The 23,187-nt window shown below is 37.6% G+C and overlaps 1 protein-coding gene across 50 annotated transcripts in view; it reads left to right on the plus strand.

Moving 5' to 3' along the window:
• dlg2 (discs, large homolog 2) overlaps positions 1-23,187 on the plus strand; it is a 247,569-nt gene that overhangs the window by 217,393 nt on the left and 6,989 nt on the right. For 33 of the 50 annotated variants that reach the window (XM_083568170.1, XM_083568192.1, XM_083568181.1 and 30 more), the window contains 4 exons: positions 12,316-12,430; positions 17,121-17,297; positions 18,369-18,444; positions 20,591-20,690. In XM_083568170.1, the coding sequence (XP_083424296.1) occupies positions 12,316-12,430; positions 17,121-17,297; positions 18,369-18,444; positions 20,591-20,690 (468 nt within the window). Of the gene's footprint in view, positions 1-12,315; positions 12,431-17,120; positions 17,298-18,368; positions 18,445-20,590; positions 20,691-20,925; positions 20,972-23,187 lie in introns of all 50 variants that reach the window. The other 17 variants (XM_083568172.1, XM_083568173.1, XM_083568179.1 and 14 more) reach the window with 1 other exon arrangement.

Here is a 23,187-nt window from a genome sequence, read left to right on the forward strand (position 1 = left end):
AAGTGTACAGTTACACCCCTAATATATACTGTAAAGTTTATACATTACAAAATTGTAAATTGCTCTCTTTTGCTGAATTATGTATTATCATTGTTAAATTAGTAGCAAATTACAGTATACCACCCAGTACTGATCACCATTCTTTAAGACCCCTGGGTAGGCTAGGACAAAGTCTGTTCCTCGCTTTATGCACGGGGCGGTGTCATGCTGGTACATGCCATGCTCTTAGTTCCAGTGAAGAGAAATGCAAATGCTAAAGCATGCAAAGACACCCTATACATTCATGTACTCCAAGATATACAAAAATATGCAGAATTTTATATATGTATACAGTGAGGAAAATAAGTATTTGAACACCCTGCTATTTTGCAAGTTCTTTCACTTAGAAATCATGGAGGGGTCTGAAATTGTCATCGTAGGTGCATGTCCACTGTGAGAGACATAATCTAAAAAAAAAAATCCAGAAATCACAATATATGATTTTTAAACTATTTATTTGTATGATACAGCTGCAAATAAGTATTTGAACACCTGTCTATCAGCTAGAATTCTGACCCTCAAAGACCTGTTAGTCTGCCTTTAAAATGTCCACCTCCACTACATTTATTATCCTAAATTAGATGCACCTGTTTGAGGTCGTTAGCTGCATAAAGACACCTGTTCACACCATACAATCAGTAAGAATCCAACTACTAACATGGCCAAGACCAAAGAGATGTCCAAAGACACTAGAGACAAAATTGTACACCTCCACAAGGCTGTTAAGGGCTACGGGGAAATTGCCAAGCAGCTTGGTGAAAAAAGGTCCACTGTTGAAGCAATCATTAGAAAATGGAAGAAGCTAAACATGACTGTCAATCTCCCTCGGACTGGGGCTCCATGCAAGATCTCACCTCGTGGGGTCTCAATGATCCTAAGGAAGGTGAGAAATCAGCCCAGAACTACACGGGAGGAGCTGGTCAATGACCTGAAAAGAGCTGGGACCACCGTTTCCAAGGTTACTGTTGGTAATACACTAAGACGTCATGGTTTGAAATCATGCATGGCACGGAAGGTTCCCCTGCTTAAACCAGCACATGTCCAGGCACGTCTTAAGTTTGCCAATGACCATTTGGATGATCCAGAGGTGTCATGGGAGAAAGTCATGTGGTCAGATGAGACCAAAATAGAACTTTTAGATCATAATTCCACTAAACGTGTTTGGAGGAAGAAGAATGATGAGTACCATCCCAAGAACACCATCCCTACTGTGAAGCATGGGGGTGGTAGCATCATGCTTTGGGGGTGTTTTTCTGCACATGGGACAGGGCAACTGCACTGTATTAAGGAGAGGATGACCAGGGCCATGTATTGCAAGATTTTGGGGAACAACCTCCTTCCCTCAGTTAGAGCATTGAAGATGGGTCGAGGCTGGGTCTTCCAACATGACAATGACCTGAAGCACACAGCCAGGATAACCAAGGAGTGGCTTTGTAAGAAGCATATCAAGGTTCTGGCATGGCCTAGCCAGTCTCCAGACCTAAACCCAGTAGAGAATCTTTGGAGGGAGCTCAAACTCCGTGTTTCTCAGCGACAGGCCAGAAACCTGACTGATCTAGAGAAGATCTGTGTGGAGGAGTGGGCCAAAATCCCTCCTGCAATGTGTGCAAACCTGGTGAAAAACTACAGGAAACGTTTGACCTCTGTAATTGCAAACAAAGGCTACTGTACCAAATATTAACATTGACTTTCTCAGGTGTTCAAATACTTATTTGCAGCTGTATCATACAAATAAATAGTTAAAAAATCATACATTGTGGTTTCTGGATATTTTTTTTAGATTATGCCTTTCACAGTGGACATGTACCTACGATGGTGTTCAGGGTGTTCAAATACTTATTTTCCTCACTGTATATATATATATATATATATATATATATATATATATATATATATATATATATATATATATATATATATAATTTTTCTATATGCACTTAATATACTCAGTGTCTTGTGAGTTGCATTTATGAGTTTAGAGGGTATATTTGGACGGTTCCTTAAATGTGGCTTTTGCATTACTTCTAAAAAAACTATTTTTGAAGTTATTTATGACATGTATATTTCTTTCAATGTAACCATATATACACAAACAAGGTTCCATTTAAATACATAACTGATTGTTTTACACTTTCTAACCTCTTATAATATATAAAAAAAAAATGTCTGGTATTCATCATGACACTAAGAGGGGTAATCTTTAACAGATTCTTTCTGTTAAACAGAATTCACATGTTTTTTGGACAAACAACTGCAAAGTCTTAAATACATTTATTATAATTTTAAATTCCACATTAATACAGTAACACATACACATGTAATTTAAATCACTAAGAATATTTTGTATTCTGGCATTCAGATGGTTGTGGCGTTGATGCAATTTTAACTAGAATTCTCACAAGCATTGCCAAACATGTGGTGATGTCTCAAATCTGGCAGGAAGGATTTGAGGGCCAGGTAGACCTCCAACAAGTTGATGTCCATCAATGATAATATGTTCTAATTTCATTACTCCCTCTTTCAGTCTTCCTCTGGCTGTAAGCAGAGCTCTTTCATTAGAAAGTGCTTAATGTCTTTAGCAAGCCAGATCAAGTGTCCTTTTAGCTGAGACAAAGACACATTTTTGGTGTTATTTTGTGGTTTATCTCCAGCTCATAAAAGCATTTCTAAAAGTTTTGTAATTCTAGGCAACTGCAAGAACTTGATTGGTGAGCATAGAAATATCTTCCACATGTTGGCATGTCCAGAATTGTCAATTAATCTAGGATTTTCCGAATTGTTTTGGTGTTAGGGAATACTTTTACTTAGTAGAAAAAACAGAGAGCTGTACTTGTGTAAGTAAAGTGGATGGTCTGAATGGCCTGAAGTTTTTGGGCTCATGATAACTTTAATAGATATCAATCAGTGTTTGACTCATTAATTTCATACTATTAATAGATTAATTTGCGTCTTTTGAGTCTGGAAAAAATGATAACAGGACATTATATCCATAACAAATCATAGTACTTTGTGTACTTAAGTTAAAGGCATATGCTTTTGTACTTAAGCAAAAGTTTAAAAAAAGGCACTTTTACCTAGACTGGAGTCATATTTTACCTGCCTCTTCTTAAACTCCAGTATATGCTTTGTGTACTTTGTCCACCACTGTCAAATGGTATCCTCTTAGGCTATAAGGAAGACTTGGCTTTTGGCACTATGTTAGTTAAGCTAACCCAAATCAAGGTCACAGCCATGAAGTTGAGCTTGGACTTTTAAATGTATACCTTTATAGCTCTGTAGCTCTGACTCTAATCATTAGCTGTTGCACAACAAGCTTGATTAGTTGTAGGTAAGGTCCAGTATGAAGACTAGGTCAGAGGATTAGAGGGAATTATAGCTGAATGATGTGTTCCACAGCAATAAGTTGAAAGGTCTCAGTGTACCTGTGCACACACAAGAGATGTCCAGGTGATATTTCTAATAAACCATGTAGGTTGAGAAGACTGCTGAGACAAACTGATTACTTGTGAGCCACAGCAACTGTCCACTTATTGCTTTTTTATAGCTGCTGTATCCACAGACATGTCATTACTCACAAATGTGCCTGAAAAGGATTTATTTGCTCCAAATTGAGTTTCCATGTTCCGTTACAGACTCAGAGAAAATTTTATTTATTATACTGTACTTTTACTAAAGAGCTATGAATGAATAATATGACAGAATTGACAGAATTCTGTCTGAGCTGAGAATCAATGACAGCCTGGATTTCTAACATTTCATATTTAATCACAACCTAGTCAGATCTACTGTATATGATGTGATAGTATTTGGCTGTAGCTTTAGCAGGTTATCTTAAAGTCAGTGATGCATGCAAAAATAGCAACATTCTCTATACAGTACCATAGAGAGTGTCTCCACAAAGAAATGCTAAATTGAGTTCTTTCTGCATTTATGGTACACTGAAGAGTATCTTTATGTATAAGTGGGAAGTGGTAGCTCAGTGATTACAATGTTAAACAAATTAAAATGTCCTTTTATTTAATTTGTGCCTGCCAAATGCTATTAATGTTAATGAAGTGCATTTATGCTGCTGTCACACAATAATCAAAGGAAAATCATACGAGATGCATGGTGATCAAACTGTCTTATAAGATACAAACCAGTCGCTTTGTTAGAATTTCCAAAGTTGTCTTAAGACGAGAAAAGAGGCAGATGTTGGCTTTGTTGCATTTTCAGCACGATTTCTACTTACACAGGTAAAGAGATAATACTGACAGTGCGCTATATGTGATGTGTATAAACTCATGGCAGCAGCCAAATTAATCATCATTTGATACATTCAAATCTCTCAGTGAGACTCTTCCTTAATCCTGCTGGCTCTTTAAAAGTTCAGCGCTCAAATTGAAAACTAAAGTGATCATCATGAGTCCATTTGTCAATTATATTCACTTCTTGCAGTTTGCAAGGACAAGCAGAGGTCATTGGCACAGAAAGAAGTGCCTTTATACTATTCAATATATAATGTTATATTGTCAGCATATCTTATATATTCAAAAAGGAAACTTAAAAATGCATTCATTATGCATTTAGAGTTATATTGAAGTAATAAGGTACAGTAATTCCCCGCTTTACCGCGGTTCGAATCTCCAGGCTACAGGCTACAGATCCATAATGAGCAAGCCTGAACCAACATTGGTAAAAAAAAAAATCTGATTGAATAAATTGGAAAGGAAAATGGAAATCCATATTGAGATTATTGAGTTTATACTATGCAGTCATACAGGGGAAACAATACAACCAATAAATATCTATTGAAATATACAGTCTGTTAGTTATAAGTATGTGAATAGTAGACTTGAGATCTTCATATGGACAAATATTTCATCTATATGGAAATTAGCACAATGCTTCTTCCTAGTATTTGCATCTCCATTCACTGCTGGTGATTTTTGGACCTCATCAAAACGGATGCTTTGTGAAGCAGTAGTTATTATGGATCTTTTGCACCCTGATTGATTCTACAAGCTTTCCATATCTGTCAACCCCGGTATGAATTTCAACACAGAAACCTTGAAATGTCTGTAATAAGATCATTTTCCAGGGCATGCATTTTTCTGTGAAATAGAAACCTCTGGCATCTCTGAATGTGTTTCTTTATCTTCTTTTAGCAAAGATTCCATAACCTTTGATGATCAAGTAATGATGAGCAGCATTGCTATATGATTTTTGCAAAAGACCGAAGAGTGTGAGTACGTTTTCGATAATTTCACGTCAGCGTGCAAAAGTACAAGGTTCTCTTGGGGTGAGATCTCACGGGCTAACATGACATAAAAATGCTTTTCCCCCACTTGGTTCTGACTTCGGAAAATTCTTACAGGTGTAGCCAGGGATGTTCTGGTAACTAATACGGCTTGAGTCACCCTCTTATCTCCCTCTTTGACCTAAATAATTGTTGGCAGTTGGTACCAGGCCCATTGTTGTCATCATGGTTGGGCAAAGATACATCAAAATGTATTTTTAAATAAAATACAAAATACTTTAACCTTTAACTGTATCAAAATAAACTACAAAATACAGCAGTCACACCATGTATTAAACTACTGTATTTGTGTATTTTAGAAATACTAAAAAATACTTTTATAGGGGAGCATGACATTTCTTCCCAAAACATCTATCAATTGGCCTATTTGATCTGTTCCTTCACCATTACACTGACAAATTTAAAAATGTTTGATAGCAACAGCTTTTCAGTCGTGCAATAAATCTGACATATGCAACCAGTTAACAGATCAAATATTTGCATATATATCTCTGTGATCTCCCAGATTAAGTTTAGTTGTAAAGTAATCAACAGTTTAATGCTGAACAGTTTGTGAATGACTCGTAATTTATCCTAATTTAGTTCTTTGTGTTTGGTAACAAAGGGCTACTTTGCATCAGCAACACTGCCTCAATGACAAACAAGTCATGCATAATACGACAACTGATTGCACCTGTTTTCATAGCATCTAGTTTCTAACTAATTAATTTGATTGTTATGTGTCAGGCGGTCATTCATGCAATGGTGTGCAAAATCATGATTCTACTAAACAGCTTTAATTAGGGTGCAATATTCGGCAATCAAATATTTATTTATCAATCATTGGACACCTATTTGAAAGCTGGCAGCCTGCATGTTTCTTACCACCTGGATTAATTTTCTGTTTTGATCTCAACAAGTCTGGCAAACTACTGAGTAGGCACCAATCAGAGGCTGCATTTTTATGATGTCATCATGTCCACTTATAAAGTATTTTACAGTATTTTAAAACTATAAAAATACAAAACACTTAAGTATGTTACTAAAGTATAATATGGAGCCATTTTCATCAATCCTATTAAATAAAAATTACTAAATCCTATTTTATATTTAAAATACGTATTTTAAATACTTATCTTATGATTAATGAGGAAAATGAGAGAGAGAGGGGTGGATGATGTGGAGATGGTGAAGCAGGAAGTGGATAGGATTAGTAAGGAGGAAGTGAGAGCAGCGATTAAGAGGATGAAGAGTGGACAGTGGGTTGGACCACATGACATACCAGTCGAATCGTGGAGATGTTTTGGAGAGATGGCAGTGGAGTTTTTAACCAGGTTGTTTAACAGGATTTTGGAAGGTGAGAGGATGCTTGAGGAAAAGAGATGGAGTGTGCGGGTAACAGTTTTTATGAATAAGGGAGATGTGCAGACCTGCAGTAACTACAGGGAAATAAAGTTGATCAATCACACCTTGAAGTTATGGAAAAGAGTAGTGGAAGCCAGGCTGAGAGAAGAGGCGACCATCTGTGAGCAACAGTATGGTTTCATGCTGAGAAAAAGCACTACAGACTCATTATTTGCTTTGACAAGTATAGAGAAGGTCAGAAGGAGTTGCATTGTGTGTTTGTGGATTTAGAGAAAGCGTACGACAGGGTGCCTTGAGAGGAGTTGTTGTATTGTATGAGGAAGTCAGGTGTGGCAGAGGAAGTATGTGAGGGTGGTGCAGGACATGTTTGAGGACAGTGTGACAGCAGTGAAGTGTGCAGTAGGAACAGCTCTGAGCCCTTACCTATTTGCAGTGGGGATGGACAGGTTGACGGACGAGGTCAGACAGAAGCCTCTGTGGACTATGATGTTTGCGGATGATATTGTGAAATGTGGTGAGAGTAGTGAGCAGGTTGAGAAGAGCCTGGAGTGGTGGAGGTACGTGCTGGAGAGAAGGAGAATAAAAGTCAGTAGGAGTAAGAGAGTACATGTGTGTAAATGAGAGTGAGGGCAGTGGAGCAGTGTGGTGAAGGTGAAGGAGTTCAGTTACCTGGGGTCAACAGTGCACAGTAATAGAGAGCGTGTTAGAGAAGTGAAGAAAAGAGTGCAGGCAGGGTGAAGTGAGTGAAGAAGAGTGGCAGGAGTGATTTGTAATAGAAGAGAATCTGCAAGAGTGAAAGGGAACGTTTATAGGACTGTGGTGAGACCTGCGATGTTGTATGGTTTAGAGACAGTAACATTGACTAAAAGACAGATGTTAAGATTTTCATTGGGAGTAACGAGAATGGACAGGATTAGAAACTAGTTTATTAGAGGGACAGCGCATGTAGGACGTTTTGGAGACAAAGTGAGAGAGGCCTGATTGAGATGGTTTGGACATGTACAGAGGAGGGACATGGAGTATATTGGTACGAGAATGCTGAGGATGGAGCCACCAGAAAGGAGAAAAAGACGAAGGCTAAAGAGGAGGTTTATGGATGTGGTGGATGGAAGACATGCAGGTAGTTGGTTTGAAAGACAGATGTAGAGGACAGAGTAGTATGGAGACGGATGATCCGTCGTGGCAACCCCAATGGAAGAAGCTGAAAGAAGAAGAAGAAGAAAATCTGAAACGCTTATCTTAAATACTGCCCATCACTGGTTATCATTCGGGTTTTCTGTTAAGCTCAGTGTGAATGATTTGGGGGAATAAACCGTCTAGTCAAAAAATATGAAAAGCAATTAATAAAATTATCCAATCAGGAGAGTAAATTACACTTGAAGGAAAAATAGCAGATTATATGCACTGTTGAAGCACTTAAAACGCACTGAAGTTAATTATTTACCTGTCGCATTTTAAATTTTTCTTTAGATGACTTCTTGGTTATTGCTTATATGAATATTCAACATGCTGTATGCTATATGTACAAAGTGATTACTGTAAAGTGCCACCTCACTATTAATAAAGCGTAAGGCTGCTTTTATAGTCAGTGAATTTATACTCAGTGTATTACTGCAAATCCTGTAACTTCATTCATTATTTTTTACTATGCAATAGCGCACGTATTTGATTATCTGTTTATTGTTTGTATTCCTCTTTTTAATAAGTCTTGATGAATATGTAAGAAGGAACCCATATCATTGTAAAAAACATACTTTGCATGCAGATTTGTTCTGCTTTTTTGGTTTATATATTCCTGAAACCGAAAAAAAGATCCGGGGTTGAATAAAAGGACACCGGCAAACAGATAGAATAGGATTTGACCCTTTGTGATGGGTTTGTGAGCAGAGACACATTGATGTACAGTGTTATTAATATGCTGCAGTAGTAGAATGGCACTGTAGTATAGGGAGAGCTAGGACACAGAGAAAAGGAAAGAAAGAGACTTGTGCGGTAGACACATTTTGTGTGCGTGTGTGTGTGTGAGTGAGAGAGAGTGTGTGTGTGTGTGTGTGTGTGTGTGTGTGTGTGTGTGTGTGTGTGTGTGTGTGTGTGTGTGTGTGTGTGTGAGAGTGAGAGAGAGAGAGAGAGAGAGAGAGAGAGAGAGAGAGAGAGAGAGCGTGCATATGGGGAGCGGCCAATCCCTCTCACTGCTGCAGACACTCAGCATCTCTCTCTGTCCCACTCGCATCCTCTTCACCATTCCTCATATTCATTCACTTGCTTTCTCTTTCTCTCTCTCTTTCTCTCCCTCTTTCTCTCTCTCCATCCTTTCTGTGCTCAATTCTTTCAGTCCTTTTCTCTTTCCCTGCTTGCCCTGTCCTCTTTACAATCTCTGCCATTCTTTCCTTTTCACTAGCACACACTCACTCGCTCCATGCTGGTCAAGTCTTTGTTCTTTGAAACACTTTTTCATCTGTGTGACTGCAAAGCACGGTGTGTGTTGGTGTGCTTGTTCGAATGTGTGTGCTGGATATGGACTAAAGTGTAAGATTAAGAGGTTCAGAATCTCTCTAAGACCACAGCTGTAGTAAGCAGGGTTTGTGGACGCAGGACTCAGCACGGTAAGTGGGTACTGTACTGGTACTTTTACTGGTTTCCTGGTGGTGTGTATTTATAGGTGTGTGTGTGTGTGTGTGTGTGTGTGTGTGTGTGTGTGTGTGTGTGTGTGTGTGTGTGTGTGTGTGTGTGTGTGTGTGTTGTGTGCATGTGAGCTGTTACAAATCCTCCATCATGTGTGAGGAAGCTGTAGCGTAAACCTATGCCATGAAGCAGTCTCCTGTACAGATTTTTGTTCCTGGTTGAGATTAGGTCACTGTTATGTTTGAGATCTATATTTAGAAATTATTCCTATGGCAGTGCCTTCTTTCTGCCATGTGGTGGTTTTATATTTGTGATCTTTTCACTAATGTGTCTCACAGATGCAGCGAAGAAGCCACAGTTCTTTCTTTTTCCATTTCAAACAAATGCTCAGAGAATATTCACTCAAAGACATTAGATATAAGTGAGTCTTTCAGTCATTTCCTGAAGCCTCTAAAAAATGTGCTTGACTGCAGTTACACACACTCTCTCTCTCTCTCTCTCTCTCTCTCTCTCTCTCTCTCTCTCTCTCTCTCTCTCTCTCTCTCTCTCTCTCTCTCTCTCACACACACCCTCTCTCTCTTCCCCTTTCTCTCTTTTTCATTCTCTATTTTTTCTCTCTCTTTGCTTATTTGCTTTGGGTTATAGAAAGTCTACTATTTGAGTGTCAGCTGCTTAAACTAATCTATTTCATTGATTATTTGTTGAATGTTTCATGTATATATTTAATGGAATAACTGATCTTTTTCATCTTACAGAGACACTTGACTGTTACACGAAAGGAAAACTGTTTTGTTCAGAAACTGCAGCTTTTATTTAAAAACTAATAGAATTAATAGACCAAATGTGATTTCTTTTGCTTGTTGAGGATATGCTAAGGTTAAGGTGTACATTAGACATCACATTGAATGGACAATAGAAGGTCCTTAGAAAGACTCTCTGAAAAGTGCGCCATCACCTGCTTAAACACATCACTTTTTGCAGTAATTACTATGTAATTATAAAAATAATTAAAAGTACAGTGTGTAAAAAAAATTATATACAATGTGTAAAGCTATTGCATTAATACTGTGATGGAGAATTCTCTGTCGGAGTTTTTTAGCTGTAGTTGTTAAAGTTTTGCCCTGCACATGTGATCATGCCTGTGTGACTGGACTGTCCTTTCTCTACTCTACCATTGTGTTCTGAAGGTCATGATTGCCAGCCAGCCAGCCAGCTTCTTTATGGTGTACCTTTTGAATCACACATTCTTCGCTCTACAACTACTGGTCTCAAATTGTAGACTTGTCCTTAAGTGGATTTACTATAATACAATGATAAATCATTATTTGGATACACCTACACATTTTCCCTAGAAGTAAAAAAAAAAAAAATAGCATTCTTTGAAAGCATTCTTATCTGAAGTTACACTGAATAATTACTATATTTGGTTGCTCATTTTATTAATAAGCAGCCCTATATATTACAACGCTTATGGGTGACAAGTTCTACCAAAATCTTCCATTGATGTTTAGTTGGATTTTGATCTGGTGACTGTAAAGACCTGAACACATGAGTTACGAGTGTGTGTGTGTGTGGGGGGGGGGGTCTATCATGGAGATCATTTGCATTGAACAGTAGAAAAGTTCAGCCAGAATAATGTTATTGATATGCAGTAACACTTCTCTCTAAGGGAAGAACCCAAGCAATGTGTCACTTTATTGTTGATGAAACTGTGACAGGTTCGTGAAGCTCCTTTATTATACTTTTCTCTTCGAAAGCAGGACACATGACATCTCAGGACATACACTTCCACTTTTCCATAGAATTTTAAGTCTGCTTTTTGCAGTGAATCCTCTGTAAATTGGTCTTAGAGGGAAGTGTTTCTGCTTTGTTGTACTTTGAAAATGAGAAGTGTGTTGTTTTTTATGTTAAACTAAAGACAATCAGGCTAATGAGTGGTTTTGTATGAATAGACCATTTTTGACTGTCAATAATCTTTCATATGAATTTATTTTTTTTAATATATGAGGGGGACTTTTAGAAATTCGATTCAATTCAGGTTTATTTGTATAGTGCTTTTAACAATGTCACTAAGCAGCTTTACAGAAATTGGGGGAAAAATTGGTTTTGGTACAGTTTTGTCTGCTAGCCTTTTTTGTTTTATAAAATTCTAATGCACAAACACAACCAGACAAAATGCTTCTAGTTATTCATCAAACATTTTTTTTTTTGCCAGTAACTGAACTGCAAGTTAAAGACATTATCACTGGGGTGCTTTTTGCAACAATCACACTCAGCTGATTTGTTAATGCAACACTTAACCATAAAATGGTTTTGTACCGCTTGCTTACCTTATTGGAATTATGGTTAATCATATGGGTAGGTTGTGTTTTAGGAAGATACAAACTCTTAGAAGTCTTTTAGATGTGTCTTCTGGTTTAGTTCAGTCAGAATGAGAAGCAGCGGTTTCTTGGTTTCTTGGATGTACTTTCACTGAACTCTACTATTTTAACCCTTACCCTAGTAACTCTAGTATACAAAACCTAGGTTCTCTCTCTCTCTCTCTCTCTCTCTCTCTCTCTCTCTCTCTCTCTCTCTCTCTCTCTCTCTCTCTCTCTCTCTCTCTCTCTCTCTCTCTCTCTCTCTCTCTCTCTCTCTCTCTCTCTCTCTCTCTCTCTCTCTCTCTCTCTCTCTCTCTCTGTGGCTGTATTGTATTGTGATAGTGGCTTGACCTTGAGCATTTCAGAGCACTATACTACTGTCAGAGCTCAGCCACAAAAGGACTGTGTATTGATGTTTGGTATTGATCCCCACAGGCACCTCATATCTCTGCAGATCAAGGACAAACTCCAAGAAGAACCCCAAGAGCATCTGTGTCAGTTTTCAACCTGTGAAGAGCTCGTGTGTATTTTATGTTCGGCTCTCCCATTTGCAGTGCACTTTGTCAGAGATGGGAGTGCATTAGTAAATATGTGTATGAAAGTTAGTAGCAGCAATGTGTTGACAGAAAGTATTTATGTCTGTGTTCTCAGAATACGCACGCTTCGAGGCCAAGATTCATGACCTGAGAGAGCAGATGATGAACCACAGTATGAGCTCCGGATCAGGGTCCCTCCGAACCAATCAGAAACGCACCTTATATGTCAGGTACATACACATGAACACATCGGACATATGCTCATTTATCCACTGTACACCAGTAACTGCTAATCGAAGCATAATCGAGGTCTACTATATTCTTTGATGTAAAAGAAAGAAAATTATCTGATTTGAAGCTGACTTGAGTTCTAGTGTTGCATCATAGTCATAGATATGTACTCTCATGCAAATCCTTTGTTTTACAGCCGCTCTACCTTTGTACTGCAGGTGAAAGATAAACGACCTGTAACATACTGTAGCACCATGCTGAAAGCGTACTGTAGGTAATAGAGTAGAGGGAGAGAAATAGAAAGAGAGCTTAGCTTGCTAAATGTAAATCCCACTGGGACTCATTTACCTCCTGGAGAGTAACAAAGTGATGTTTCTAACGTTATAATAGCTGTACAAGCCCATAAATCACCTTGCAAATGCTCACAAGACACAAAACCCGCTGTTGTTCTCTGTGTTCTAACCTTATCGCTTAGCTTAACCCTAAACCTTATCCCAAAAACCAGCAGCAACTCATAGATATTGTGATTGTAGATTTGAGTCATTCTTCAATAGGCAGTTGAGAGTCATCCAGCATATAATCTACTAGCTCATTTCTAATGAGCTTTTATCTCATATATGTAATACCCATGTTTGTCAGGTCAAGTACATCCCATTTAGTTACCTTTAGTTACCTTGCATGCACTTACAATTTCTTTGCAGCAAATTATTAAATCTTTTTATTTTTTTATTGTAAATGAGACCTTTGCAGCCACTGAGAACCAATCTGACAACCCCATTAACAGTCATATTAGCGGCTTCTCTCCATTCAGCTTGGGGAAGCATGATTCATTCCCCAATGGGCCTCATTATTTAAATGATTGGCCACTCATTTTATTTCAGCTGAATTTTATATGGTTAAAGTTTATTATTATAATATACATTTGTTGAATGTTTAGGTTCTGCCCCACCTCCCCTTTTAACAAGCTACCACTTTTTATGTTGTAAACCTCAAATCTATCCATATTTTATTTTTTGGATCATAATTTTATACTTACATGTAATCCATTCTTTATCCAGGGGCCTAATCTAAACTATCTTAAACCAAAATATAACCTTAAGCATTCCAAATCTCAACCTGAAACTAGTCCTAAAGCTGAATAAAATGTATTGGAAAATGCTTGTTTAGGATTTTTGTTAATTTCAATTCAATCAATCATAATGCTGTGAGGAATTAATGTTATAACATTGTGCATAACAAAAGTCGATATACACACACTCAAACTCATTAGTTCATTCATATGAAAGTCCCCAAATGTTTTTATTTTATTTTTACAAATAAAACAGAAATATTCATGATGGAAATATTCAGGTTTCATTATTTATGCACTGTTTACCATCTCAAAAGAAGTAACCATAGGAACAGACCACCTCAATTCGCCTCTCTTTTTTGCATAGATATCACTGTGTGCATATGTGTGTCTGTGTGCTTGTGTGTGTTTGTGTGTTTGTGTAATATTGCAGCAATGGCAGTGTTTCAATTCTGACAGCAGTGCCATATGATAGACCACGCCACTGCATGAGTAATCCAAAAGACTAGTGCAGATACTTTGCCCATAATACCATAAATACGACTGCATATCTCTGGTCTATTTTTCACTGGTCTCTAGATTTATCCTTTTTGACTGATGACCTGACAAAACACAGACACTTTAATTGGCAAAAAATCTTGTAACCAATCTGCATATGCTCTTCAGGGTTTCCATGGAAGCCAGTTTTCTTTAAAAGACAGTGGGTGTGCATGTTTTCTGACTGTGTATATGTATATATGACTGTAGGTCATGTGTATATGACTGTAGGTTGTGTGTGTGTGTGTGTGTGTGTGTGTGTGGTGTACACAAACAATCAAGGTGTGTTCCTTTGATTCCTTGCTCTTGTTGTCGTCATTTAGATGGAATTCATTCATTCATTCATTTTCTCCCGCTTATCCGTAATTCGGGTCGCAGGGGCAGCAGTCTAAGCAGGCCCCCGCCTTCGACTGCTGCCCAATCCTCACAGCACCGTCCCTTACGGTCCCTCCTGCAGGTGGTGAGCCCACGGAATGGCGGCCCCACGTCACGGACCTTGATATTTCCCTCGTACGGGACCCCCGAAACATAGAGGGTTAAGGGCCTTGCTCAAGGGCCTTGCTAGATGGAATATATAAATATACAAATAGATTTTTACATTGAATTCTGAATCTATAATATAGAATTTGATGTTGACAATGTAACAACTCTATATACAGACGCTCCCCACCTTACGAACTAGTTACGTCCCGAACGTTCATACCATGAATTTTATTTGTTCGTAAGTTGTTATTGTGTTATTGTGTTCGCATATCTCCTAATGATGTAAGCGCTTTAAATACTATCAAATAAACAATACAATATATTAAAACAAATCTAAATAATGTGTACAATATTTTGTATTAAGTTATAAAAAAATTATTTATAATAATATAAATAATAATAATAAATAATAATATAATAAAAATTATTATTTATTAAAATTATTTTTTTTTTTATTCACTTGAAGAAATGAATTGGCCCTAGTCCAGTGCACATCATGTAGACTCATTACGGTCGATGACTACTTAGCAGCGGCTCTTCTCTGTTCTGAATTCTTTCAACTCCGAACAAATTTCAGTTTGAGGACAGGTTTGTTCGTATCCGCGGAAGTCCATAAAGTGAATGTTCGTAAAAGTGGGAGCATCTGTATATATAACAAACCCTTTCCCTGGCCGAGACAAGCTAGCTAGCATTGGGGTTGTCCGACCTCTCCTCACGATGACCAACCATTCAGAGGAGTGAAAAACGCTGATGCTATTCTGGGCCAACTAGCCAGAGCTGTGAGGCGAATTTTGATTTGAGCATAGCTTGAATTCTTTTCTTCCTGTTGCCATTCAGCATGCCATTATTATAAAGTTACATTTAGGAAAAGTTTATTATAGTCACACTTATTATTAGGAAACAGTAAAAATGTATATTTATTGCTTCAGCTCTGTCTATTGTACACTTACAGTGCACTTTATTAGGAAAACCTTGGGCAATGATATAATTAGCCAATCATATGGCAGCAGTGCAAAGCAGAAACTTGTGCAGATTGTGTATTTTTGTATTTTTGAAATGTGATAGTGATTTTGATTGTTGGTAAAAGATTTGAACTGGTTAAGGTATTTCTGTAACTGCTCGGATTTTCACATAAACATTCAGCTCTGAACATGGAAATGAGAGAGGTCAATAGAATAGCTAGACTGATTGAAAGGCTGCAGCAACTTAAATAAACACTCTGTACAATTGTGGTGATCAAAGAGACATCTCAGAACACAACACATCAAACCTTGAAGTAAACAGGATACGGCAGCAGAAGACCTAATTGGGTTCCACTGAGGCCGCAGTGGGTACAGGCTCATCAAAACTATACAGTTGACCACTCGATAAAAACGTAGCTGTAGCTAAATCTGGGTGATTTAGTGGTTTTGGTGTGATTTAGTGATTTCACATTCATTGTTTGCAGGTGTGTGTGTGTGTGTGTGTGTGTGTGTGTGTGTGTGTGTGTGTGTGTGTCTGTGTCTGTGTCTGTGTGTGTGCAGTATTTATGTTTAAATACCATTTCCTACTCCCAAATGCACACACAAAACCTGCAATGGCACAAGCTCACTCTTTCAACCTCATAGGTTTTTTCACATACCACATTCATTCAAAGCAGACTGGTTGTGTACTTCATATCCTGTATGTAATTGTTTATTGACCTGCATACCTCATTCAATTTTTTTCTTCTGGATGCAAGCTTTCCTTATCTAAATCAGGCTGAATGAGAGCCCAGAGCTGGCATAGTAACAACTGAGTGACTCACCAGCACCAGAAGGAATGGAGCAGGAAATATAGACCACACAAGTGAATCTACACACTGGGATTTACTAGAGAGTTTCAGACTTTTTCAATCAAAATGTCTTTGTTCTTTAACTGTAATGTTAATTAGTGGTTTTCTCAAGTTTGCTCGGAGGATTTTGGTGCCCTCTGGCTTTGTTAACGTCGGGGCCCTCAGCTTTACCCACTTTATTGTTTTCTTGGAAAAAGGTCCCCTGGTGGTCTAGTGGTTAAGATGCAGCGCTCCCACCGCTGCGACCCGGGTTCGATTCCCGGTCAGGGAACCATCCCCAGCCACTCTCAGTGCCGGTCCCAAGCCCGGATAAATTGGGGAGGGTTGCGTTAGGAAGGGCATCCAGCGTAAAACGTGCCAAATCAAACGTGCGGAGGATCCGCTGTTGGATCCGAGAGAGACAGCCCAGAGCTGTAAGCCAAGCCACCGCAGACAAGACCACAGTTCTAACAGATTGTATCATGCTTTCACAGGAAATCAGTCGCAGGTGCTAAACGATAGAAATCTGCATTTTCACAAAATAAACCTAGTTCATTTTTACTAATACTCATTTACATCTAAAACATGTAAAAATGCTGTAAGGTTGAGTGTGATATATATTCTCGTGGAACTTTTTTTGTGCTTTAAGACACATTGAGCCATTACTCCTAATTTGGGTTGTCATAGAGACAGACTACTGCAGACAAGGATGTTTGTACTAAGTGTGTGTATACTGTGTGTGTGTGTGTGTGTGTGTGTGTGTGTGTGTGTGTGTGTGTGTGTGTGTGTGTGTGTCGTATTTCTGCAGGGCACTGTTTGACTATGACCGGTTGAAGGACAGTGGCTTACCCAGTCAGGGACTCAGCTTCCGTTATGGAGACATCTTGCATGTGATTAATGCGTCAGATGATGAATGGTGGCAGGCACGAAGAGTCACTCCAGACGGAGACAGCGAGGAGATGGGGGTGATCCCTAGCAAGAGGAGGTATACACTATTACAGTGGTTTTCATCATATATTTTAGTTTGGCACACAATTAATCATTAAAAACCAAAGTTGCCAGTGTGTTGTGGCCAAAATCACACTTTCAGCATCATGTTTACCAGGGGCACTATTTACCAAGATACACGGAATTATTATACACCATCATAGTCATTTTAACAAGCTGTCAAAGCCAATTTGCATAGTTTATTTATATTTGCACAAATGTCCACATTCAAATGGTTTAGATGCCATTCTTCTACTCATGGGAAATTTCAGGCCTAATGATTCTTGGCCTAATTCATTTTTTTCAACTCCAAACAAATTTCAGTTTGAGGACAGGTTTGTTCGTATCCGCGCAAGTCCGTAAAGGGAATGTTTGTAAAGTGGGATCGTCTGTACATATAACAAACCCTTTCCCGGGCTGAGACAAGATAGCTAGCTTCGGGGTTGTCCGACCTCTCCTCACTATGACCAACCAATCAGATGCTGATGCTATTCTGGGCCAGCTAGCTATATATATATATATATATATATATATATATATATATATATATATATATATATACGCATGATTGATGCAGCTCGCATTTCTGTTTGACTGTTTTTATAAAAAAATATAAATAAATAATTATGAGACGAAATTAAAAACCTCAATGCAACAGACATTTATTGACTAAGTCCTTTCTTTATTTAGATGTAAAAAAATAAATAAACTGGATCAAAAAATTATTTTTTATCACTAAACATTTGTTTTACTGATGTGCCAAGCCTCGAGCACACATACGTTTGGAAATATAGTAGAAGTTCCGTTTGGTCTCCTGATGATTTACGTAATTTCAAACACTATAATTGCTTTAAAACATTTACAAAAATATTTTGTCTTCATGCTCTATGTTAAATATGGTTTCACTAATAATAGACATGCATTTGCATAAAGCATCAATTTTTAGCCATGTTGAACAGAGTATTAAAAATCTTAAGTAGCCTTTTATTAGACATACAGTGTATTAGTCATATTTTTAGAGGCATATCTTCTCTCTCTCACTCTCTCTTTCTCACAATGTCTCTATAAGGGTGGAGAGAAAAGAGCGTGCTCGCCTGAAGACAGTCAAATTCAATGCAAAGCCTGGCAGCATTGACTCTAAAGGGGTAAGAACGGAATACTATAATATATTTCTTACTCTCCAACTCGTCTCTATGGCGAGCAAGATTTATCAGTGCCAATACACTGAGTCCATAAATTGCAAATACTGTTACACTTTACACAAAATTTCTTTACTTGCCACAGTGTTAGTAGCACTTTGGATTTGCCATCGGTCCAAAAGAGTCTAAACATAGGATCAGTTTTGCTATGCCATTTTTTTTTTTAACAGGAACACACGCATACATATTAACCCCAGATTTTCATCAGTCTTTACTATTAACAGCACTGCAGCTGTATTCACTGTTTTCCCTCTAATTGTATCAATTTCGGCCTTTTAAATAGACGAGAAACTCGGGTAAATATAATTGGTTGTATCACAAATTGTGTCTTATCTATCAATCGCCATTTGAAATATGCTGTAATTTAAGAAAATTTTTTCAGATATCAAAATACATCCCTGTTCACATTTTGATCCCTTGCTGCAGTATGTAAAAATATCCATAGCAACAGCATATACTTGTTTTTTTTTTTTTCTTGGTTTCTGTTTTTGTGTTTTTCAATAGCACTAGTTCTGGTGGCTTTTCAGAAGCAGAAGCAGAATACTTTATAGATCCCACATGGAAATTGTAAACTTGTTTAATTTGTAAGAAATGTTAACAATGTGGATAATGTGTTAACAAGAAGGATTTCTGTATAAAATTGGCACTGAGGAATCTGGACCTTTCTGGCCTGACATGCCTGCTGGCAAATGATGTCCATAATGTATTATATGTATATTGCATCATATTAGTGTTTTATTAATGTTCTTCTGTCAAACTGTGATTTAAAAGAAATAGATTGTTGTTGTAAAGGCTCTGAGATGGTGTTTTAATGTCTTATAATTAAGAGAATATGTTGAGGCTTCAAACATATATATCTGATATACAGTGTATATAATAGTGTATTATAATAGTCTAAGTTAAAGAAATGTGAAAAAACATATGATACATGAATGTTAGAACAGAATACTGCACTGTTTAAATGAGCACAGGCAGACATGAGACATAACATTATCATCTAACAGGTCCGTTTTACTTTATCAAAACACTTTTCTCCAAAATCACTTTTACTAGATCATTACTAGAACATTAAGAGCTGTATTTAGAGTAAGTACATATAGTGGAAATTTAATATAGCAACATCTGCGCTTCTGTATTTAGACTTCGGACATATAGACTGAATCACAACTCAAGCAGCTTTTGCATTACTTTTGCTTCTGCATATTTATATACCAACTGATTCATTTTTTATTTTGTTTGTTTTATTTTTAAATTGTGTGTTGCTTCTAAGTTACATCATAATGCAGTTGACAGCGGAAACGTTATCTGCATCTTTAGTCTTCAGTCTAGATGCTATTTTACAAAAAAAGAATAAAATGATAATCTTACATATTTTTATAATAATCTAAATGTGCTGTCGATACTTAAGGAGCTATAATAACGTAAATAAATCCATATAACTTTCACCGCATTTGTACTAATGTGAGATTTGAACTAAAGTCCTCGATGTAACTCTAAATACAGCCCTACATAGACATAAACTGCAATCGTGCTCTAGCCCATTTCAGCATATCAGCTGCGCAGTTTATGTAGCACTACTGCTGAGTCGAGCCCCGAAGCCTCTCAACATCCTGCATGCTTGATTTCTTTATTTGAAATGCTGTTGAATGTTACATGTGTTTCTCAGCATGACTCGGCTCCCCTCTGCTGCATGGCTGGAAACCAGCTTCAGGCATCTCCTGTCTGGTTCTGTCTGATCATGTTGCTTTGGTTTCTATTTGTTTGACTTGTCTGGCAAGTCGGCCAGGGTAGAGATGCTATGGACAGCAGCGATTGTGTCGAAAAGATTTTTATCAGTGAAGCATTTGTTTTAAAAAAAGACAAGTTAAATCACTACCAGTACATTGGTTAATGAATGAGAATAGATATTTGCCAAGCCTTTGATTTGAAATCCTTTCATTTTTCAAAAGATCATGCATTATGCAAATGGTTTTATTACTTTAGCCATGGCTGCTGTTCTTCTCAACTCTCTTTTGGCCCATTATTGTTTTGTCAGCATGAATGTAATGCACATCAAGCCCCCTGTCTGCCCCATGCTTTCTTTTCCACACAGTCATTCAGTGAAAATCGTAGAAAGACCTCCATCTTTTCACGAAAGTTCCCTTTCTACAAGAACAAGGAGCTGGATGAGCAAGATGGCAGCGATTCAGAACGTGAGTAGCTGCACAGCCATTCGCACATGCACGTAGGCACATGACTGCACACACATCTGCGGTAGGGTATGAGGTCTCCGAGTACTGTAACTCCAGGGATGCGAGTGTGTGCACTCTCTCTCTAACTGTACTGCTATGGATATTCTTCTTTCCTCTCTCTGTCTCTTCTCTGTGTGTCCTCTCTTCTCTCTCTTTAATCTTTGCCACTGTTTCTGTGGACGGCTATCTCATGTAGGACATCTCTGGATTAGGGGACGACGGGTATGGGACAAAGACCATGAGTAAGTCTCTAAAGGAATGGTCCCACCTCTTTTAATCCCACCCCCACAAAACAAGTATATTTTTACATTTTATATATGTTTATTTATCCTGATTAATCTTTCATTCAGATTTTTTTTTTTTAAGTTTTACTTTCTTTGTAAAAATCTAATAATGTAATGACACACCACTCTTTTAATGCCATCTTTCTATTCGGTTAAAATTAAGGTGTAGCATGAGTACACTAAATCATTCTCATTTAGAAACAACTCAGCCTGGTCACTATCCCACAAAATGCATGCCATTTTAACCCAAATGGTGTTTATCCATTATGCTGCTTATTACAATGGCTTGTGGTGCAGTCACCATTCAATTTCATCCCTAAGGTGTTTAGTGTAGGTGATATCACGGCTCTAAGCATCCTATTACAGTTTTTAGTAAACCATCGGGCACATGGGTATTGTCATGGGTTTTGTTTGTAATGTTAGAGCTTGCAAAGGTATTACTTATGATTATGTGCTTCAGACATTGTTGCAACAGTCGGAGAAGATCCACATATGGTTCTGATGGACATATAATGTACTACACATTCAACAGATTATGTCAATACATTGTACACATTTACATGTTGTACACGTTTGTGTACAGGGAATGTACAGAAAAGAGAAACCCAAATGCTTATTAAAATAGTGCACATGATGAGCAATGTCAGATTAAAGAAATAGAGCAGCTTTAATAAGACCTCTAATATTGACCTCATTTCTTAATGTAACAACCTGAAACTGATTTTTATAAGCAATTGATTTATACTTATGTCTAACTGTTTTTCAAAAGGTTTTTTCAAAGCCACCACCATGCTTTGTTGTGTAAATGAAATTTTCAGAAAGATTGCTCTTTTTTTTGCCAAATGTACTATTGTGCCAAGGCTAAAAAAGGCTTTCTAGGTGTCCAAATATAAATTTATTCCAAATGGCATGTTTTGTATGGGTTTTTTTTTCCATGAATGGCTTTTTTCTCGAAACTCTTCTATAAAGCCTGTCCATTTAGAGTGTCCAGTTACTTTGATTGCTTCTTTTTTCAATGCCATCCTTACCTGGTCACAAATGTTTGTTGGATAGCCTCCTTTAAGCATGAAAGTCATCACCGTGGCATATTCCTGACATTTTAATAATGGTGGCTTTAATGGTGCTCCACTGGATCTTTAAAAAGCCCTGATGGATGTTTTTTTGTTTTTTTGAAAGCTCCTCTGTTTTCACGGTGTAATCTGTTTAGGTATGTTCTCTAACAAACTCTGGGGCCTTCTAGAGACAGAAGTATTTATACAGAGATCATGTTACACTTTAATTGCATGCAGGTGGACTCAACTCTTTCAACTAATTGTGTCTTCTGGTGGTAACTGTTTGCACCAGAAGTAATTTATGGCTTCGGCAGCAATGCGGGTAAAAACATATGCAACTTTTTTGCTAATTTTCATATCTATACTGTATGTAAATCGTTTTGCAAAAAATTTAGATTTTCTTTGTGTATATTCATATCATATTTTTCATTAGAAAGTTATTAGTTGAATACTACAAAATTCAGCAGGGATGAATACTTGGACAATGCACTTTAGATGTTGAACACAGAGATTTGACTGAAAGATTCTGGTGTATTCCCTTAATATCCAAAATGTGCAGCAGCTAAGTAGTTTACAGTGAATGATTTTAGGACCATAGGCAGTCCAGAGAGAGAGATTCAGCTCCAGAAATGTATACTAATCACTATCAAAAGGAATTGGTTCATTTCACACCAGCTATTATCCCTCCATGGCTTATGACTCTTAAGTGCCATTTAATGAGCTGGAAATACATAAAATTCTTTGTATTTTGGTTCTAAATACATCTCACTGAATGAGTTTTTGATTGCTTGAAAAAAAAGGAAACACGGGTGTTGAATAAGAAAGTGTTGGCTCTGGGTATTTTCGGGAGAAGAACAGTAGAGTGGAGAGAGTGTATAGACAGGCAGTAGAAAAGGATGACAGGCAGTTGTGGGGTTTCCAGTGCATATTTAGAAACCTAGAGCTCAGTGCTCATCTCTTATCTCTTTGTCTATCTGATCATATCTGGTTCAGGAAACTGTTCTACTGCATGGCTCTCAGCTTGAAGGGGCACGAAGCATCATTGTTGCAAAACAACTTGATTTTGTTAGCCTGGTTACTTCCATCTTTTTTCTAAACTAATTGTCTCCGTTCATATTTGGT

Source organism: Silurus aristotelis (genome assembly GCF_946808225.1).
Source record: "Silurus aristotelis genome assembly, chromosome: 18".
Classification (NCBI taxonomy): domain Eukaryota; kingdom Metazoa; phylum Chordata; class Actinopteri; order Siluriformes; family Siluridae; genus Silurus; species Silurus aristotelis.